The sequence below is a fragment of the Trachurus japonicus genome, chromosome 11, assembly GCF_045865225.1.
Source record: "Trachurus japonicus isolate A0001 chromosome 11, Traja_1.0".
Lineage (NCBI taxonomy): Eukaryota > Metazoa > Chordata > Actinopteri > Carangiformes > Carangidae > Trachurus > Trachurus japonicus.
The window spans coordinates 15,502,089-15,522,238 of record NC_140917.1 but is presented as its reverse complement, the minus strand read 5'-3'; the positions used below and the strand labels follow the sequence as shown (position 1 = coordinate 15,522,238).

The 20,150-nt window shown below is 39.8% G+C and overlaps 4 protein-coding genes across 5 annotated transcripts; all 4 read right to left on the bottom strand.

Moving 5' to 3' along the window:
• Positions 1 to 1,624: 1,624 nt before the first annotated feature.
• LOC146978507 (zymogen granule membrane protein 16-like) lies at positions 1,625 to 3,047 on the bottom strand. Its single transcript, XM_085791239.1, has 4 exons — positions 3,018 to 3,047; positions 2,891 to 2,943; positions 2,501 to 2,627; positions 1,625 to 2,216 (listed from the first exon to the last, which is right to left on the bottom strand). Exons 2-4 carry the CDS (start codon positions 2,940 to 2,942, stop codon positions 1,901 to 1,903), a joined length of 495 nt encoding a protein of 164 aa, XP_085647365.1. The 5' UTR covers position 2,943; positions 3,018 to 3,047; the 3' UTR covers positions 1,625 to 1,900.
• A 2,696-nt stretch (positions 3,048 to 5,743) lies between these two features.
• LOC146978506 (zymogen granule membrane protein 16-like) lies at positions 5,744 to 7,245 on the bottom strand. Its single transcript, XM_085791237.1, has 5 exons — positions 7,176 to 7,245; positions 7,030 to 7,065; positions 6,875 to 6,927; positions 6,461 to 6,587; positions 5,744 to 6,102 (listed from the first exon to the last, which is right to left on the bottom strand). Exons 3-5 carry the CDS (start codon positions 6,924 to 6,926, stop codon positions 5,778 to 5,780), a joined length of 504 nt encoding a protein of 167 aa, XP_085647363.1. The 5' UTR covers position 6,927; positions 7,030 to 7,065; positions 7,176 to 7,245; the 3' UTR covers positions 5,744 to 5,777.
• A 1,542-nt stretch (positions 7,246 to 8,787) lies between these two features.
• LOC146978504 (zymogen granule membrane protein 16-like) lies at positions 8,788 to 18,556 on the bottom strand. Of its 2 annotated transcripts, XM_085791236.1 has the most exons (6): positions 18,482 to 18,556; positions 18,324 to 18,359; positions 18,161 to 18,213; positions 17,926 to 18,052; positions 17,267 to 17,604; positions 8,788 to 8,989 (listed from the first exon to the last, which is right to left on the bottom strand). In XM_085791236.1, exons 3-5 carry the CDS (start codon positions 18,210 to 18,212, stop codon positions 17,280 to 17,282), a joined length of 504 nt encoding a protein of 167 aa, XP_085647362.1. In that variant the 5' UTR covers position 18,213; positions 18,324 to 18,359; positions 18,482 to 18,556; the 3' UTR covers positions 8,788 to 8,989; positions 17,267 to 17,279. The 2 variants fall into 2 exon arrangements, with proteins under 2 accessions (XP_085647362.1, XP_085647361.1); XM_085791235.1 differs by lacking the exon at positions 8,788 to 8,989 and having other exon boundaries at positions 17,097 to 17,604; positions 18,482 to 18,555.
• Positions 8,983 to 10,609, bottom strand: LOC146978505 (zymogen granule membrane protein 16-like). Its single transcript, XM_085791234.1, has 5 exons — positions 10,452 to 10,609; positions 10,288 to 10,323; positions 10,114 to 10,166; positions 9,706 to 9,832; positions 8,983 to 9,353 (listed from the first exon to the last, which is right to left on the bottom strand). Exons 3-5 carry the CDS (start codon positions 10,163 to 10,165, stop codon positions 9,008 to 9,010), a joined length of 525 nt encoding a protein of 174 aa, XP_085647360.1. The 5' UTR covers position 10,166; positions 10,288 to 10,323; positions 10,452 to 10,609; the 3' UTR covers positions 8,983 to 9,007.
• Positions 18,557 to 20,150: the final 1,594 nt, after the last annotated feature.

The window sequence follows — 20,150 nt, the reverse complement described above, 5'->3', positions numbered from 1 at the left end:
CAACATTTTGGCATATTCGCCTATAATCCCTAAAGTCTAAGGAGTAGGTTCATTACCTTTAATTGTCAGTGCAAGCTATTTTTAGATCGGCGGAGCAGAGACATGACCTCTGCATGGCGCACGGTATTTTCGCCTTTCCCTCATCAAACTCATCAAATACACAATCCAACAACTGCGAATGTGCAGGTCACAACTTGTCCACAAGAGTGTTTTAGAGTTGTTGGATCATGTATTTAGTTTGATGAGGGAAACGTGGAAATACCGTGTGCTTCCGTTGTGTTAGCTGAGCAGCTCACGTCTCTGCCCCGCCGATCTAAAAACAGCTTGCACCGACGATTGAAAGTAATAAACCTACTGTAGGCTATAAGGATTATAGCAATAGACAAATTTGCCAAAATGTTGAAATGTCAATGCAAATTATTTATGCACTATTCTATTAAAATGCACTACTGTCCTTTACTTTCCTTGTTTTAACCATAACATACATAACATAATGAATCAACAAGTAACAATGGGCATTCAGTTTAACTTTATTCAATAATTTGTATGTTCTTTACAGTATATTGGAACTGTTACAGTTTACTGGCATGATAAAGAAATAAGTCAAAGTTAAAGTGATAATAACATGTGATGTAATGGACAACATTTGTGATTGTTTTTGGTCTGATAAGGTTGCATTTGTGTAAAGCGAGCAAGCCGAGCATATTTGTCCAATAAATAGGTACAAAATGTGCAATTAATATATATAATTACTAGGGCCGGGACTTTAACGCGTTAATTACGATTAATTAATTACATAAAAATTAACGCGTTAAAAAAATTAACGCACTTTAATCGCACTTATTAAAAAAAATTGATTTTTTTTTTTTTTTTTCTCAATTTTTTTTTTCTCACGTGTGTCTACGTGCGGTCCGCCCGCAAGCGAGAGAGGCGGCAGTTTGAGAGGCTGACTGGCAGAGATGAGAGCTGGTGAAACGCTAGCATGGTTATTTAACACACCATCTCTGATCTCTGCCTGCACATAGATACACAGACACGGGCGCACGCTAAATGCGCTATATCGCGCTAATTGCTCAGTTGCAGCGCTATATCTATGACCTGTCACTGTCACAGGTGCAGCTCATCTCATTATGATAGGACTTCACCCTCAGAGCTCTGTCTTCAGACTGTCCTGACCTGTCCCTGAACATCACACAGGGACAACATGGAGCTGCCTGTGTGATTGGTTACTGAGAGTTATTAATGTTTACATCAGGCTGAGTTCAACAAATCAGTTTATGCTACTGTGATTTAAGTAGCCTAGTTAAATACTACAGTAATCATCATAGTGTATTGGAAGGAAAGACCATTTAATCTGTATGTATCAAATATCGATTAATGAATTAATCGATAATTTGCATCCCTAGTCTGTTGGTCTTGGTTATTTACCACCTTGAATGCTTAAGCTTATGTATTCAGTCATTCAATGGTATACTAAAATCCATGTGAAAAAAAAATGCTTCTCACTGTTCTCAGGTCAAATATTTATGTGCGATTAAAATGCGATTAATTGCGATTAATTAATTACAAAGCCTCTAATTAATTCAATTAATTTTTTTAATCGAGTCCCAGCCCTAATAATTACGATCAATTATGGACACTCATGCAGTACATTGCAATTAAATATTTTAAATCAATTGACGGCCCTATACATTACAACCAAAAATGACAACTCACCAACAGCAGCACAGAGAAAAATCAAACGGCTATATCAGAAAGTATCTATTATGTGTACAAATGTACTACCTGATGATTTCAGGGATTTATGGAAATATTACTAAAGATTTTTATGTTTAGAAAGTTCGAAAACTTTTCTAAAGGCCAAATGTTGGCCACTAACTTTGAAGTCCTGCTCTCCTCCTCAGTACTTAGTGTTGTTGTTTGGTACAGTCCCCCAGTGTGCTCCGATGGAGGTGATGGCTCCATGGACCCGGCCACTGATGATGCGCAGCTCAGCCTGGCTGTTGGCGGGGTACATGTTGAAGGAGTTGCCGTAGGGCTGGCCCGCCCGCAGCGATCTGCCTCTGTTAGTGACGAACACCACGGACCGCAGGTAGTGAGCATACTTCCCAGAAATCTGGATGATGGCTTCGCCGTCAAACAACTCCATCTCTTGGGGTCGACCATTTGAGTATCCAGCAACAGGAGACCAGGCGAAGCCATAACGGAACTGGAAGCTGTGAGAGGAAAAATAGACAAATGTATCACAATGAGGGAGTTGTGTGTAATGTGTTTATGACACTTGTCCATATTAATGCACAACTGACAATAATCCCAACAGATCTACAGTACCATTTACTGTCAGTTGTGGCCTCTAGTTAACGGCAAGAAAACAAGCCTTGGCTTAAATATTTGCCCCACAGCAAATACACCAAGTCATTAGTTTATTTATTATCATTATGTGTCCTATATATATACATAATGAAAAATGCCAAAACTAATTTATATATCAGATACTGACCCGTTGATGTAGTAGTTGTAGGCCTCCCAGACACGCACGGCTGTGATACGGCCCTCTCCTGTCAGAGTGTAAGAGCGTCCACTCCCTGACCCCACGGATGGGGAGTAGGAGTAATACTGAGACACGCCTGGCAAGACAAAAGAAAGGCAAACTTAAGAAAACAAGAAACAATCTTTGATTTTATTTCCATTTATATCATCTTATTTATTTTGTTTCATTTCATCTGGTAAAGAACATGATTGTATTTAAATGGATTACTTATATGGTGTTTTCTTAGTATAATATTCTTATGTCTAGGTGACAACATACATGCACAAGATTATTATGCATCAAAACTGGAGTGTTCAAACTACAACACACTGTTAAACTGTAAGTAATTATGAATCTTACCATCAGTCAGCACAAAGGCTGTGAGTAGAGTGAAGATGAAGACGTAGTGCATTCTGTGAAAGAAATTAATCAGGACTGCGTTTTTTCACTTATCAATTATTGAGTTATTATTGAACACAGTTTTTACCTGTTATTATTATGATTATTCCTCACAAGATGGTCAAGAGACACCTGTAGGTGATGAAATGAAAAAAATATTCAGTCAGTATATGTAACACCAGATATTTAGTTTTGCTGAATTTTTAAAACATATTATTAGATAGAAATGTGACAATCAACATATTTCTTATTAAAGCAGATATCAGTGGCACGGCCGTTTCGGCTAATGCTGTGTTCAAGGCAGGCTTTTGAAACCGTAAGTTACAGCTTCAAGTCACAACTACGACTTGGTAGCGTTCCAGGTAACCCGTAGCTCGTGTTTTTACCGTCCTGTTGTCTGTGAAAGTTCCCTATAACGGCCACTCGTAACTTCCGACCCGTGAACTCGTACCAGATCGAACTGGTATGACTTCACAGGAAGGAAAAACACAAAGTACGAGTTTCCTTGAACGCACCATGAGTTAGCAGCCCCCGCCCTTGTCAGGCATCAATTGGTCCTCGTGCTACGTCACCACATTCACGCGCATCCCTTGGCTGCACACACAGCCCTTCATGCCGTTCTCTCCCCTCATTGGATAACACTTGTATCCCACAAGGAAAATTTTCTCCTCGGGTTACAGCAGAGCAGAGTGACGGAGAGACTCGTGTTTAGGCTGAAATACTTCATGTAAGTGATTGCTGACGGAAAATAGGACTATTTAGGACTTATATTAACAAAAACATTCCACTGATATCTGCTTTAAATTACATCAATAAACAGAATGGGATTTAAAAGGAAGCAGATACTTACACAGGTGCAGTGTCCAAGTGTGTTGCAGTCTTGTGAAGCTTCAGCTCCTCTCAGCGCTCTGTGTTGTCCTGTACAGACACTTTTGATTTTATACAGCTGCAGCTCATTAATACGCTTCTTTTAAACAGTCTTTCCCGTTCGTTGATGCAAATCTTCTTCCTTGTTGATAGGCATGCAGAGAAACAAAAAATAGGTGCATTCCTGTCATCTCTTGATAAACATCACTATGTCTTTGATTAATCAGAAGAAATGTGCCATGATGACATGACTGCAAAGACAGAGGTATGTGACTTTGTACCAGCTGAAGCATTCAACCTGGCAGTAACAGGATGTAGGTTCTAATTCTCTAAGGGAAATTGAGAGATGAAAAATCAGAAACATTTTTGAACAGGTAATTACCTAGCAGTGACTGGCAGTGTTTAATTCCTGTGATTCTAAACATTGGTGTCAAATACTTGAATAGATAGGTAGACTTATTTGTTTGTATTTGATTACCCAGTAGGCAACCTATTGTATAATCATGGTGCATCATATTTTTTCCAGGTGAAATGACAGACCTGGTTTACAGGAGTTTTAAAAAGGTTAAGAAAAGTTTTCTTGGAGGAACTTTCTTTCAGTGTTATTATTAGCTGTGTGATTCATACAAGGATATGGGAAACATGTGAAATAACAGTGTCCTAAATAAGGATACAGCTGCTAGAAAACCACTGGAATACACAAATATTTGGTGAAAATTCTCCTCTCTGGAAGATTGACAAATTCTAACTAATGCTCAATATGCAAATTAAACAGAAAGCCCATATTCAAATCCTCATATACGTTTTTAACAGTAAACATGCAAGCTGCAACACATCCGCACAGCAAAAAAAGACTTAGTGGGGTTTTTATTTGAAACAGTTAAAAGAAGTGGTGAGTTTGAATGAGGTGTAACTTTAATGGGGGGAAAGGAGAAGAGATCAAAATGAGGCATTATAATTAAGCATTGCTTTGTTCAATTATAGACATAAAGAAGAGGGAAGGTCTGACTCCAATCCAACCTGCATTAGATAAAGGGTGTTACCTTTTGCAGCTGAGGTAAAGAGCGGTCATTATTTGAGGAAATCATTTTGTGGCTAAATTCCTCAGAAACAGTCCTTATCGTAAGCTGCAGCAACCAATCAAAAAAGCCAAAAACTCGGCCAACCAGTGTAGTAACTCCAACATTTAGCTCACAGATGTTAGCTGTGAGCTGTGTACGTGCGGTGCGCGGTCAGGACAAGGAAGACAAAGCAGTGCTTGACCAATTAAAGTTTAACGATGTGCTCTGCCCTCTGTTGGCCACAGTATGCTCCTGTCTTGGGAAGCTTGTTTGAGTACCAGGCCATGCTACTTTGCACCTTTGTCATTTACATTGGCGTTTTTGCAGGAGGTTTGCATATGCGCATTATGGACAGTCTTGGGCTTTTTGATGGGAGATTGCCATAATAACTATATGGCTTGTAGCAGACAAGTAGGCCTACAGTACAGGTCAAGCTTGGCTTGCATTATTACGCCTGTGCAGATGTGAGTGGAAACTCTACTTATTCTTTACCTACTTTGACAGCGGTCTTTGCTTAGTATGTAAGTGATGCGGTAGCTCAGGAACAAATTAATAATTTCTCAACTACAGTCACCACAACAGCCGTCAACTCAGATGTGACCACCTGGAGTTAGAGGGTGCATTGTGGGGCTTTCAACAGCTTCTTTAGCCCGTAAATCATTCAATGAGACTGAAGGACACCACTGTAATGTTTCATATTTATTTTACAAATTTACAGTTGTCAACATGGTTACAGTTTAACAGCATCATGAGGAAATAAGATAAAGATACATGAACAACACACTGAAAAACCAAGAGCCAATATCAGACACTATTCATACCTGATGCTTTCAGGGATTTATGGAGATACTACAGAGCATACATTGTTGACTGTGATTCAATCAGATTTTTATGTTTAGAAAGTTTTCATTTAAGGCCAATTAATGGCCAGTTAACTCGGTGTTGCTGCCTGGTACAATCCCCCAGTGTGCTCCAATGGAGGTGATGGCTCCATGGAACCGGCCACTGACGAAGCGCAGCTCAGTCTGGCTGTTGTTGGGGTACATGTTGAAGGAGTGGCCGTAGGGCTGGCCCGCCCGCAGCGATCGGCCTCTGTTAGTGACAAACACCACGGACTGCAGGTAGTGAGCATACTTCCCAGAAATCTGGATGATGGCTTCACCGTCAAACAACTCCATCTCTTGGGGTCGACCATATATGTATCCAGCAACAGGAGACCAGATGAAGCCATAACGGAACTGGAAGCTGTGAGAGGAAAAATAGACAAATGTATCACTCTCTATTTCTAATCTCTATTTGTTAACAGCAAGAAAACAAGCCTTGGCTTAAGTATTTGCCCCACAACAAATACTCCAAGTCATTAGTTTATTTATTATCACTATCCAGATGTGTCCAGTACACAATGAAAAATGCCCAAACTAAATTATATATAGTAAAGTGTCTGTGAGCATTTGTAAAAGCACTTATAAATAAAATGTATTATTATTATTATTATTATTATTATTATTATTATTATTATTATTATTATTATTATTATTATTATTATTATCCAATATGTACATAATGAAACTGCAAAACCAGATAAAACATATTTGATATTCACCCGTTGATGTAGCTGTTGTAGCGCTCCCACACCCGTACAGCTGTGATACGGCCCTCTCCTGTCAGAGTGTAGGAGCGGCCACTGCCAGACCCCACAGCTGGGGAGAAGGAGTAATACTCAGACTGGGCTGGGAAGATAAAAAAAAAAAAATTATGAAAATAGGAAACAACCTTTTATTATTATTATTATTATTATTATTATTATTATTATTATTATTTAATTTGATCTCATCTTATTCCTTTCAATTTTGTTTGTCTGACACAAAATTGAAATATTGCATGGGGTGTTCACAAAGTTAGTAAAGATCCTTAATTTAACTATTTAAAAAGGTTAGGGGGTTAGGGTAGGCTAATTTTCATATGTGCACTTTACATATTACAGTTAAAGTGTGACTTGTGTGATAATGAGATTTACCATTAGCCAGCACACAGGCTGTGAGCAGCATAAAGAGTACAGCGTAGTGCATTCTGTGAAAGAAATTCACAATGAGGGAGATTTGTTAGATCATAAATTATTATTTACCTATTATTATCGAGCACAGTGAATTTTGAAATAATCTGAATTTTTACCTGTCTAATTTATTCCTTGCAAGATGATCAAGAGACCTGTTGATGATGAAATTTAAAAAATGAAATGATTAAGTTTATCCAGGTGTTTATCCATAAATTAAACATGACCATCCAAAAATTCAGGATATGAATAAGAGGATACTTACTGAGTGTGCTTTAATGTTGTCAGAGCTTCAACATCTGTGTGTGTAGCTTTGCCTCCTCTCAGCAAAGTGTTCCTACTTGGACAGACACATGCTTTTATAGTGTTGTCACATTCCTGAGCACATAGATGTGATTCTTCTTCTTGGTTGACATAGACTCAATAATACACAAAAACTTGGTGCCTCCCTTTTCTCAAAGTAGACACCTCGACGCGTTTGAGTGATCGGAAAAAATGTGGTATCATGGGTTGATCCAGGTGTGGTGATAAAAGAGATAATGCAAGCTTAGGCCAACTGAGAATATTAACTAATGCACATTGTGTGATTGAAATGGATTGCAACCACAATGTCTGCAAAAACAAGCTGATGCAGCGATACATTTTCCACATTTTTTCTGACGTTCCACATAATGATACGAAATATGAAATGCTGAATGTCAAATCAAATGTAGCTTGTGTAATGTGTCTGGGTGCGTGCAGAATGGATTCTCCACAGCTGGAATGAGTCCAGGGAAGAACTAGTTTTTTCTGTTGTTATGTGACACAATAAAACAAAAAGGTTAATGCCAAGATTCAATCACCCTTTCAGCACCATAGACAGCACCCTTCATCCAGGCGTTCCACAACATGTATATAAAATTTCAACATGAAGGAAATAATCTTAGAAAAGCAAAAACACAACACATTATATCAGTGTGAAGATAAATGGGAGATTGTTCCACAAGCATGAGCACTGACACTGGAAGTCCATTTCAGATGTTAGTTATTGTTGTTTGCACTGTAAAGTCTCCCAGAGTGTCTCAAGGAAATTTAAATCAAACGCAACTGGACTTGATTATTTGTCTAGGAAGACGTTTCACCTGTCATCCAAGAGGCTTCATCAGTTCATGTTCGCATGCATCTGACCAGGCTGGGACTGGTCTGGACCAGCATGGACTCCTCAACTACTACTTTCAAATCCCCCAAATCTTTACTCAGTAAACAGGCAGGGTCATACACAGGGAAGTAGTCTGATACCAGGCAAACAAATTGAAGCAATTGAAGCAAAAATCTGAAAAACCGGTGAAGCAAAATCAAGTCGTACACTTGTCGTCAACACTAGGAAATAACACGAAGGAGAAAAGTACAGAAGGGTATCCTGTTTGCTGCTTTTCACGATACCCAAAGCGCTTTACAGAAACCATTATTCATTCATACCACAGTCACACGTGGTAAGCTACGTGTGTAACCACAGCTGCCCAGGGGCAGACTGACGGAAGCGTGGCTGCCAGTCCGCGCCAAACGGCCCCTCCGACCACCGCCACGATCATTACACATCACACACACATTCACACGAGGCAAGGTGGGTAAGGTGTCTTGCCCAAGGACACTACGACAGCGACTGGGACAGAGCGGGATTCGAACCGCCAACCCTCTGATCATTGGACGACCTGCTCTACCGCCTGAGCCACTGCCACCCCGCAGCCTACCAACCTTAAAACTAATGTAGGGAGCAAGATATCACATTCAACTACTCTACCGTTTGAAAATTACCATCCTGTGTTTTTGTACCAGATGGTTAATTATCAGTTTGTCTTTTTACTGACACATAATGAATCAACAAGTCACAATGATCATTTAATTTGACTTTATTCAATAGTTTGTATGTTTTACATATTGGGAATGTTACAGTTCACCAGCATCATAAGAAAATAAGATCAGGAAGGATACAAAAATAACAAACTGAAAAACCAAGAGCTAATATCAAACACTATTAATTATGTGTACAATTATTCAGACATTTAAGAAAATGCTACTACAGAGCATACATTGATGACTGTGATTCAATCAGGTCTATTAATGACCCATTAACTCAGTGTTGTTGTTTGGTACAATCCCCCAATGTGCTCCGATGGAGGTGATGGCTGGTGATCTGAAGTATCCACTGACTCGGCCACTGATGATGCGCAGCTCAGCCTGGCTGTTGGTGGGGTACATGTTGAAGGAGTGGCCTGAGGGCTGGCCTGCCTGCAGTGAGCGGCCTCTGTTAGTGACGAACACCACTGACTGCAGGTAGTGAGAATACTTTCCGGAAATTTGGATGATGGCTTCGCCGTCAAACAATTCCATCTCTTGGGGTTCACCATATGTGGAGCGATTGCCAATGACATGAGACCAGATGTAGCCATAACGGAACTGGATACTGTGGAAGAAAAACAGACAAATGGGTCACAATGAAGGAGTTATGTATGTGTAATGTGTATCTGCCACTTGTTTATGTTTTATCTATCTATCTATCTATCTATCTATCTATCTATCTATCTATCTATCTATCTATCTATCTATCTATCTATCTATCTATCTATCTATCTATCTATCTATCTATCTATCTATCTATCTATGTATGTTAGAAACCACAATTGACAATAGTAGCAAAAGATCTGCTATTTATTGACACTGTTGATTGTCACCTCCTGATTTGGTGACAATAAGAACAATATTAGTTTATCTATTATTATCCCCTCAAAACCAGGTAAAACATATTTGATATTCACCCATAGATGTAGCTGCTGTAGCGCTCCCACACCCGTACAGCTGTGATACGGCCCTCTCCTGTCAGAGTGTAGGAGGTGCCACTTCCTGACCCCACGGCTGGGGAGTAGGAGTAATACTGAGACTGACCTGGAAAGATGAAAGTTGAAAGATGTAAACAAAAGAAAAGAGGAAACAGCCATTTATTTTATTATCATTATTTTATCTGATTGTATTCCTTTCAATTTTGTTTGTCTGGCACAAAACTGTATGACAACATTAAATCACAATGAAATATTTGCATGGGATCTTTAAAGAGTTAGTAAAGATCCTTAATTTAACTATTAACAAACATGTGCTAATTTTCATATGTGCACTTTACATATAGAATTACAGTTAATTAAAGTGTGACGTGTGATAATGAAATTTACCATTAGTCAGTACACAGGCTGTGAGCAGAGTGAAGAGGACAACGTAATGCATTCTGTGAAAGAAATGTATGATGAGAAAGATTTGTTAGATCAGAAATTATAATTATAAGTTATATACCCAGCAACTACTGAGTTATTATTGAGCACAGTGGATGAAATAATCTGAATTTCTACCTGTCTAATTTATTCCTTGCAAGATGATCAAGAGACCTGTTGAAGATGAAATTAAAAAATGAGAATGAAATGGTTAAGTTCATTAGTAGCAATATATATATATATTTTTTATAAATTAGACATGACCATCCACAAAGTCAGGATAGAAATAAGCTGATACTTACTGAGTGTGCTTTAATGTTGTCAGAGCTTCAACATCTGTGTGTGTAGCTTTGCCTCCTCTCAGCGCAGTGTACCTACCTGGACAGACACATGCTTTTATAGTATCGTTGTCAAATTCTTGAGCACATGCTTAATGGCACTATAGCCACACATAGATGCAGTTATTCTTCCTGGTTGACATAGATTCAAAGAAACACACAAACACATGGTGATTTTCATTTGCCAAAGTAAACACCCTGACGTGTTTGAGTGATCAGAAAAATATGTGGTTTTATGGGTTGATTGACTTGTGGTGATGAAAGAGAAAAAGAAAGCTTAGGCCAACTGAGAATATTAACTACTAATTATGTGATTGAAATGGATTGGGTTGCGTATTAGTAACTCATTGAGTGCCGCGCTCCTTTCCAAAGTTTTAGTCAAGTGTACCGGCAATTTAGACCATTTTTGACGATTTTTGTAGAGCCACAGTGTATTCTATATTATTGCCACCAACACATACATACTCATTTGAAAGGTGAAACTTTATGCTGCAAATGGCCACAAACCGTTTGTTTCTATGTGCCTCCATTCCTGAGAAAACTCAAGCTAAACATGGCTGGGTTTCACCAAAATCCCTGCTTTTTTTCTAGAAAAGGAGATACAGCGTCTTTTATGAAAGGTGCTCTGTTTGTGCCTCGTGTAAGATAAATATATACAACAATTGTTGTTGTATTCACAAAACCACCATCGGGGGGGGGGGGGGGGGGGGGGGGCAACTGAGATGATGACTTAAAAACCATGATACTCATTAATCAGATGTGTAAACAGAAACAGTCAATAACAGACAGTTAAATCACACACACAAACTTCCAATATCATCAGCACCAGAGCATGACCGGGCAGCTCCTTAGTCTCTCTCTCTGCCGGAGCTCCAGTTGGGGGCGAGGGGGTGCTGATGGTTATAAAGTCGTGTTCACAGCAGTAATATGCCTATATGATTTCTCCTCAATCACTTGTGTTTAGTAAACTGCAGGAGCATTTCATGAGGTCGCTGGGTTTCCTGGCGTGGTCGGTGACACGTGCGTCTGCAGCCTCCATCCACCGGGATGACGCTTATCAATCACAAAAACTATCAATCTATCAATGTCCAGGTATTTAATGTTGCCGCCCTCTCCCTGTTCAACACGGAAATGTCGGTAAAGTCCCTCTTCTTGGCCGTCTTCCATGTCTCCATGTCGTAAAAGGGGCAGGGCAACGCCTCTAAAGCAGGAATATATCGGGGCGTGACATTTAAATTACGCTCGTTTTCAGCCGCCGGATGTATCACCACCACGCCGGTTCTACGCCGAAATCAGCAGCGTACACACTTTTAGTAAATCACACGTGACACTTGGCGTACACTGATATTTACACCAGAATCTACACCAGATCCTGCGTAAGTTTGATAAATGAGGGCCAAGGTGTGTTAAAGTGTCTAGTGTCTCATAATTTAATAAAAAAGCAAAAAACGAGAAATCTCGTTAAAGAGAAATTACGTGGTTGTCACTCAATGAGTTAAGTGCTTGCTTGACCCAATAGTTGAGTTAAAATTAACCCAATGTTGTAGGGTTAGTATAACCCAACTTTTGGTTTGAATTGGGTAAAAAAGAATAACCCAATTCCTTGGGTTGAAATAACCCAAAACATAGTTGGTCCTTATTCAACCCCGCAGTTGGGTTAAAACTGGGTTATTTTTTTAACCCAACAGTTTTTAGTGTGTGGAATGAGTACAGATAAGAACTATTTTTACTGTTATTATATGTGATGTTACACAATAAAACAAAAGGTTAATGCCAAGATTCAAGTGGGAGTCGAGTGGGAGAGTGGCACCTGGGAGGATGTCAATGGCACAGCCGTGAGCTTGGTGTGGGGCCAGTGAGGTCGACCTTACCCTACTGAAATAAGAAGAAGACTGTTGTTGTTACAGTTAGGTGCTAAGTTAGGCCACTCTCTGCTGTCAGTCATGGCCAGATTATATTCACAAGTAGGTGAAGTCCATGAATGACAGATACCTGCCACAACTCATAGACAATAAATATCTCCCTAAACGTTAAACAATAAATTACCTATCAAATGTGACAATGTCCCGAGGATTGGATTTACTCTGTGTAACGGAGACATGGCTGAGTCCTGGTGAGTCTACCTCTCTTGTTGAACTTTCACCTCCGGATTGCTGTTATTTAAATTCCCCGCGGTCGTCGGGCCGGAAAGGAGGAGGAATAGCAGTTGTTTTTAAAAGTGACTTTAAATGCCGGCACATCTGCCTGCTGTCCTCCTTCAAAAGTTTCGAACTTTGCTTATTTGAACTGGGCCGCTCTCATGTCGTATTGTGTGCTGTCATTTATCGACCGCCCAAGTACAACAAGGACTTTATAAGTGACTTTTCTGAATTCCTGGCTGACATCCTACCTAAATATGATCGCGTTCTTATCATTGGTGATTTTAATATTCACACCTGCTGCCCAGATGAGCCGATCTCCAGGAACTTTTTAAATGTCATTGACTCTTTTAATTTAGTGCAGTCTGTGTGTGGTCCTACCCATGGACTCGGGCACACACTTGACTTAGTGCTCTCGCACGGTCTGTGTGTTTCCAATCTGGACATTTGTGACGCTGTTTTCTTGGATCACATGCCGATTTTATTTGACATCCCCTTTCAGTGTCCGGTTAAACTATGCGCTCCCCCCCGACGCTGCCGCATGTTCAACTCCTCCACTCCAGCTCTGTTCTCCTCAACTTTTATTCGTCTCCGTGAGCTAGAGGATAACTCCAAAGCCTCCATGTGCTCGAACACCGAGGAGCTGGCAACGAGTTTTCATTCTACTTGTTTACAAACACTGGACATGATTGCTCCCGGCGCACCAAATCTGCGCCCGAGCCCTGGCTGAATGACGTCACTCGTGCTGCCAGATAAGAGTGCAGGAGAGCGGAGCGCAGGTGGAAAAAGGACATGCTGCATGTTTCCTATGGTATTTTTAAAGAGAGCCTGCTGTGCTATCAAAGGACCGTAAAAGCTGAGAAAAATAAATATCGCTCAGAAATAATTGCTTCTAATTGTAACAATCCCAGTGCTCTGTTCAAAACCATAAATACTGTCTTCGATACTCCCAAGTTTATTGGTTTTGATGCCTCCACTGAAATCTGTGAAAGATTCCTCCACTTCTTCACTGATAAAATTGTGTCTACAAGAGCCTGTATCTCTCAGCCCTCCTATGACCCTTCGATTCCTTTGCCCTGCACATCTGTATTTTCTCAGTTTGAGCCGGTGTCCCTCTCCATTTTAAAGGACACAGTTAGTCATATGAAGCCATCTGGTTCCCCTGCAGATGCCATCCCCCCTCGTCTGTTTAAAGAGGTACTTATGACAATTGGACCAAGCATTCTTGAGATTATTTTTTTATTTATTTATTTATTTTTTAAACATGTTTTTATTTGAAGAAATGAACAATGATCAGATATTCAACATACAACATTTTTCTTATTTTCTTTCCCCCCACCCATCCCCATCGTGCTGCCAATATGAAAAAATAAATTAAATATAGAATGAAAATAAACTGGTGAGTGAGAAGCACACCTCAAATGTTATACAAAGAGTTACAGGTATGAAAATATATACAAGGTTAAAATAATACTGTAATACAAAATAATTAAATACATAAAGATAAAGAAAAATAGATGAAATAAAAATAAAAAAAGCAAATAAAAACAAATCACTAAGAGAAAAGGTGGACATCAAGACAGTACAGATAGGCTAATTGCCCTTTTTTTTTTTTTAATCTTGTGGGAGAACTGCAAGTTTCTCAAAATAAGATAATAGAGGGGCCCACGCTTCATAGAATTTTTGGGTTGACCCTCTAACGCAATACTTTATCTTTTCCAACTTAAGGAATAGAATCAGGTCCTTCATCCAGGAGGAGGCTTTGGGTGGATGTGCTATTCTTGAGATTATTAATGAAAGTCTCTCCTCTGGTACAGTACCTGGGGTTTTTAAACATGCAGTAGTACGCCCTCTACTTAAAAAAACAGGCCTTGACCCCTCCCTCAGTTCCAACTTCAGGCCTTTCTCCAATCTTTCATACATTTCTACAATTTTAGAGAAGGTTGTCTACAACCAGTTATTACCATTCTTAGAAGAAAATGGTATCACTGAGCTATTCCAATCAGGGTTCAAAGCCCTCCATAGCACAGAGTCAGCACTTTTGAAGGTGTCAAATGATATACTTTTGTCAACAGACTCTGGAAAGTCTGTTGTCCTAGTGCTTTTAGATTTGTCTGCTGCATTTGACACTGTTGACCACAGCATTTTAATCTCTCACCTCGAGCACTGCGTGGGCGTTAAGGGTGTCGCCATTGACTGGTTCCGGTCATACTTAACGGACAGAAGCTTTTGTGTAAAAATTGACAACTTTGTGTCTTCAACAGCTCCTCTTCCACATGGGGTCCCCCAGGGCTCAATTCTCGGCCCTCTTTTATTTGCTCTTTATTTACTCCCCCTTGGTTCTGTTTTTAGAAAACATAGTATTTTATTCCATTTTTATGCTGATGATTGCCAGATCTATGTTCCACTGGCACAAAGCGATGCTCACACAGTCCAACCATTCATTGACTGTCTTAACGACATCAAAGCCTGGCTCTCACTTAATTTTCTGAGTCTCAATGAGAATAAAACTGAAATAATGATGTTTGGACCCCCCCAACGTTGACCTTGGCCCTCTGTCACTGTATTTCAAAGACTGCGTCACTAATCTGGGGGTCAAGTTTGACTCTGATTTTAAATTTGAGAAACAGATCAGTGGTGTAGTACAGAAAAGTTTTTATCAGTTACGTCAAATAGCGAAGGTGAAACCTATTTTATCAAGACCTGACTTGGAAAAATTAATCCATGCTTTTATTACAAATCGTCTTGATTACTGCAACTCTCTGTACATAGGGATCAGCCAGGCGCCCCTCGCCCGGCTGCAGCTTGTGCAGAACTCTGCTGCACGCCTGCTAACCCAGTAACTTCTCATCAGTCCATACAACAGTGCACAGTTTGAACTGCGCTCCTCAGTTTCACTTGTTTTTTTATTTGACAGTTTCACACAGAACTTTCTGATGGTAGTAGGAGTCTCTCCATGTTTCTCCTTCTGCCACAGTAAAAAAAGAAAAAAAAAGAAAGAAGGAACATTTAGCCTACATTTTTCAGACAAGATGCCAGTCTCAGAATTTTTTTTATTTTTATTTTTCGGAAATCAATGCCAGACCCCTGCCCCAATGTCAACACTGGCACATGTACCTGTAGTGAAAACCACACCCTCTCCCCGTGACGGCTGTGGAGTGGACGTGGTTTACACATCTTATTTGCATTTCAAGGTGCAGACACAGAAATGACTTGTTCTCAGGAGAGCTCTGGAGAGCCACTTTTAGATTACTGAGATGTAGATCTGCAGATTGATTTGGGGACAATACACTAGGAATACTATATGGTTGGACAACTTAGAACCATGTGAAATAGTTGAAAAACAGCATAATATGGGACCTTTAAATCTCTTTTAAAAACACACTTTTACTCCCTTGCTTTTAACTCACCTTAATTTTAATTTTTATCTGTCACAAAAGCACCTGCAGTGAGCTGGTCCGTTTGTTTGTTTGGGTGATTTTGTGTTTATGTGCTTATGTCTTTTATCGTATGTCCTAATGTAAAGCACTTTGGCTTCCCCTATGGTTTTTTAAATGTGCTATATAAATAAAGTTGATTGATTGATTGATTGATTGATTGATTGATTGATTGATTGATTGATTGATTGGTTGATTGATTGATTGATTGGTTGATTGGTTGATTGATTGATTGATTGATTGATTGATTGATTGATTGATTGACTGATTGACAAACAAACTGGCTACTTTTTACTTTTATTACAGTAAAGCCCCTACAAAGAACTTTCATTTTGTGTTGAATTTGGTGACCCCTGTGGACAAAAGCGGTAGAGTTTTGCCGGAATGAAGACTGCATCTGATCTCCCATTAGCTCTAGCGCGTATTGTCTTAAAGACGCTTATCTGGCTTGCATGTCGAGTCTCAATGTCAGCAGTTTTAGGCAAATTACTTTGGAAAAGTAGCCTGTTTAAAAAATGATATGTGCATTTTCAGTGCCAAAAAATAAAAAAATAAATGTAATAATCTTCGTCCCGATTGTGACCCGGTTGTTATTAATTCCCAAATAGACCTGTACATATTTTTACGTCCCCGGGAGACGGGACGGTCTTGAGCCCTGTTGCGCGTGCCGTCTCCAGGTCTGAGTGTCATAAATCGTTTCGTCCATGGACGAACCCGACCCCTGCCTCCCGGTAACACTATTTAGAAATAGCTTATCTTCACACCGATGGGCTCATTTGCTGTTGTACTGTAGGTCACACAGAGACATCAGCAGAAACAAGAGACTTTTGCATATAAAATTAAAGGCTTTAACTTCATTACATTACGAATTCCAAAGAGCCTATACCTACCTAATGAAGGGAGCGAGATGTCACCTTCAGCTACACTAGGTGCATATCCTGTATTTTTTTATTACCGGTTGGTTACTTGTCTATTTGTCTTTTACTAACACATAATGAATCAACAAGTGACAATTAACATTTAATTTGACTTTATTCAGTAGTTTGTGTGTTTCACAAATTGCGAATGTTACAGTTCACCAGCATCATTCAATAACAAACTGAAAACCTTAGAGCTAACATCAGACACTATTAATAATGTGTACAATTGTTCAGACATTTATTCATGGAAATGTTACCACAGATAATATATTGATGACTGTGATTCTATCAGGTCTATTAATGGCCCATTAACTCAGTGTTGTTGTTTGGTACAATCCCCCAGTGTGCTCCCATAGATCTGATGTATCCACTGACTCGGCCACTGATGAAACGCAGCTCAGCCTGGCTGTTGTTGGGGTACATGTTGAAGGAGTGGCCTGAGGGCTGGCCTACTTGCAGTGAGCGGCCTCTGTTAGTGATGAACACCACTGACTGCACATAGGTAGCATACTTCCCAGAAATCTGGATGATGGCTTCGCCGTCAAACAACTTGATCTCGTGGGGTTGACCAGATGTGGAGCCAATGATACGAGACCAGATGTAGCCATAACGGAACTGGATACTGTGGAAGAAAAACAGACAAATGGATCACAATTAAGGAGTTATGTGTAATGTGTATGGCACTTGTCCTAATTACACCACAACAGATGACAGCAAAGGATGCATTTCATTGTTTACACTGTTGATCGTGCCTCTTGATTTGGCATCAATAAGAAAAATATAAAATGACAACAGCCTTGACCATTGTAATGCAGTATCATTTGCCCAACAACAAAATAACACAGTCCTATAGTTGATTTATTATTATTATTATTATTATTATTATCCAGATGTGTCCAATAATAAAAACAGCAAAACCAGATAAAACATATTTGATATTAACCCATAGATGTAGCTGTTGTAGCGTTCCCACACCCGTACAGCTGTGATACGGCCCTCTCCTGTCAGACTGTAGGAGGTGCCACTTCCTGACCCCACGGCTGGGGAGTAGGAGTAATACTGAGACTGACCTGGAAAGATAAAAGTAAGTAGTAGTAGTAAAGATCCTTAACTTAACCTTATCCTTAACACTTTACATACAGAATTATAGATAAACTAGTGAAATTAATGAAATTTACCATTAACCAGCACACAGGCTGTGAGCAGAGTGAAGAGGACAACGTAGTGCATTCTGTGAAAGAAATTCATAGTGAGAGAGATATGTTGGATCAGGAATTATTATACCCAGCAAAATTAAGTTATTGTTGAGCACAGTGGATGTTGAAAATCAAAAATTTGTACCTGTCTAATTTATTCCTTATAAGATGATCAAGAGACCTTTTGATGACATAAGAAATGAGAATGAGATTTGAATGTTCAGCAGTAGTAACATCAGGTGTTTTTCCATAAATTAGACATGACCGTCCATAAAGTCAGGATAGAAATAAGATGATACTTACTGAGTGTGCTTTAATGTTGTCAGAGCTTCAGTATCTGAATGTGGAGCTTTGCCTTCTCACAGCCAAGTGTACCTAACTGGACAAACACATGCTTTTATAGTAGCTTTGTCACATTCCTGAGCACATGCTCAGTGGCCTTTGTCACACAAAGATACAATTCTTCTTCCTGGTTGACATAGATTCAAAGAAACACACAAAAACATAGTGATTTCCTTTTCTCAAATAAGACAACTCCACTCAGTTATCAGAAAAGCATGTGGTATAATGGGTTGTTCGAGGTGCAGGGATGAAAGAGAAAATGAAAGCTAAGGCCAACTGTGAATACTAAGTAATGCATATGATGTGAATAAAATTGAATAAAAGGGGAAGCTGAAATACGCTTTTCATATATTAATGCTGGCTGTCATGATCCGGTGAATGATTATTACTGTTCCATCTTACTAATGAGTTACTAAAATGTATAACTGGTATAAGGGAGCATCATTGTAACGGATAAAAACGGATCAAAACCCACAAGTTTCTTGTATAAACTCCAGTAAGATTTTCAAAACCCAGTGATTTTCAACAAAAGTAAAGCCCAACCACTCACTTTAAAGCAGAAGTAAGCGATCCGGTCGTTTTGGGTAACTTCCTGTCAGCAGATGGAGTTAGCAGTCCCTGCCCTCGTCCCTACGTCACCACATTCACGCGCATCCCTTGGCTGCACACCCAGAGAGGACCGCCCCTTTATGCCGTTCTCTCTCCTCCTTGGATAAAGGTTGTAGGATACATGGAAAGTTTTCTCCTCGGCTTACAGCAGAGCAGAGTGACTGACAGACCCGTGTTTCAGACCAAACACTCTATATAAGTGATTGCCGTCGGAAGATATAACCATTTAAGACTTATATTAACACAAATATTCCGCTTACTTCTGCTTTAAGTTGTCTGGCCTCATGAGGACAAGAAGATACGTATAATAACAAAATACTGTATACATAGAAAAACAATTGCAACAATTGATGAACCCGTGATTCAATCTAAGTTTTATGTCATTGGATATTATCTGGATATCCAATAACCTCAATAAAAGTCAAAAGTTGGCCACTAACTTTGAACTCCTGCTCTCTTTCTCAGTACTCAGTGTTGTCGTTTGGTACAATCCCCCAGTGTGCTCCCATAGAGGTGATGTATCCACTGACCCGGCCACTGATGAAGCACAGCTCAGCCTGGCTGTTGGTGGGGTACATGTTGAAGGAGTGGCCTCGGGGCTGGCCTGCCTGCAGCGATCGGCCTCTGTTAGTGGTGAACACCACTGACTGCAGGTAGTGAGAATACTTCCCAGAAACCTGGACGATGGCTTCGCCTTCAAATAGCTCCATCAAATGGGGTTCACCATTACTTTATGTTTCCAACAACAGGAGACCACAAGGTGCCATAGCGAACCTGGAAACTGATGAATGATGTGGAAAGTAGTCAGCTACTTGATGTAAGAGGAGATTTCCATTGTTTGATGCTCATAATGTTGAATTAAATAAAAACAGAGATGCATACAGATCATCATCAGTCAATCACTGTATTAAATAGTAGTATTTGATATTCACCCTCTGATACAGCTGCCGTAGGTGTCCCACACCCTCATAGCTGTGATCCTTCTGTCTTCATTGAGATTGTATGGCTGACCACCTCCACT

Excerpts from the sequence above, each read along its gene's own strand:
- LOC146978507 (XM_085791239.1), bottom strand. The coding sequence starts at position 2,942 with ATGCACTACGTCTTCATCTTCACTCTACTCACAGCCTTTGTGCTGACT. Across the intron at positions 2,628-2,890 it reads AGCCTTTGTGCTGACTGATG|GCGTGTCTCAGTATTACTCC; the intron begins GTAAGATTCATA and ends TTGTCTTGCCAG. Across the intron at positions 2,217-2,500 it reads TACAACTACTACATCAACGG|CTTCCAGTTCCGTTATGGCT; the intron begins GTCAGTATCTGA and ends TTCCTCTCACAG.
- LOC146978506 (XM_085791237.1), bottom strand. The coding sequence starts at position 6,926 with ATGCACTACGCTGTACTCTTTATGCTGCTCACAGCCTGTGTGCTGGCT. Across the intron at positions 6,588-6,874 it reads AGCCTGTGTGCTGGCTAATG|CCCAGTCTGAGTATTACTCC; the intron begins GTAAATCTCATT and ends TTATCTTCCCAG. Across the intron at positions 6,103-6,460 it reads TACAACAGCTACATCAACGG|CTTCCAGTTCCGTTATGGCT; the intron begins GTGAATATCAAA and ends TTCCTCTCACAG.
- LOC146978505 (XM_085791234.1), bottom strand. The coding sequence starts at position 10,165 with ATGCATTACGTTGTCCTCTTCACTCTGCTCACAGCCTGTGTACTGACT. Across the intron at positions 9,833-10,113 it reads AGCCTGTGTACTGACTAATG|GTCAGTCTCAGTATTACTCC; the intron begins GTAAATTTCATT and ends TCATCTTTCCAG. Across the intron at positions 9,354-9,705 it reads TACAGCAGCTACATCTATGG|TATCCAGTTCCGTTATGGCT; the intron begins GTGAATATCAAA and ends TTTCTTCCACAG.
- LOC146978504 (XM_085791236.1), bottom strand. The coding sequence starts at position 18,212 with ATGCACTACGTTGTCCTCTTCACTCTGCTCACAGCCTGTGTGCTGGTT. Across the intron at positions 18,053-18,160 it reads AGCCTGTGTGCTGGTTAATG|GTCAGTCTCAGTATTACTCC; the intron begins GTAAATTTCATT and ends TTATCTTTCCAG. Across the intron at positions 17,605-17,925 it reads TACAACAGCTACATCTATGG|TATCCAGTTCCGTTATGGCT; the intron begins GTTAATATCAAA and ends TTTCTTCCACAG.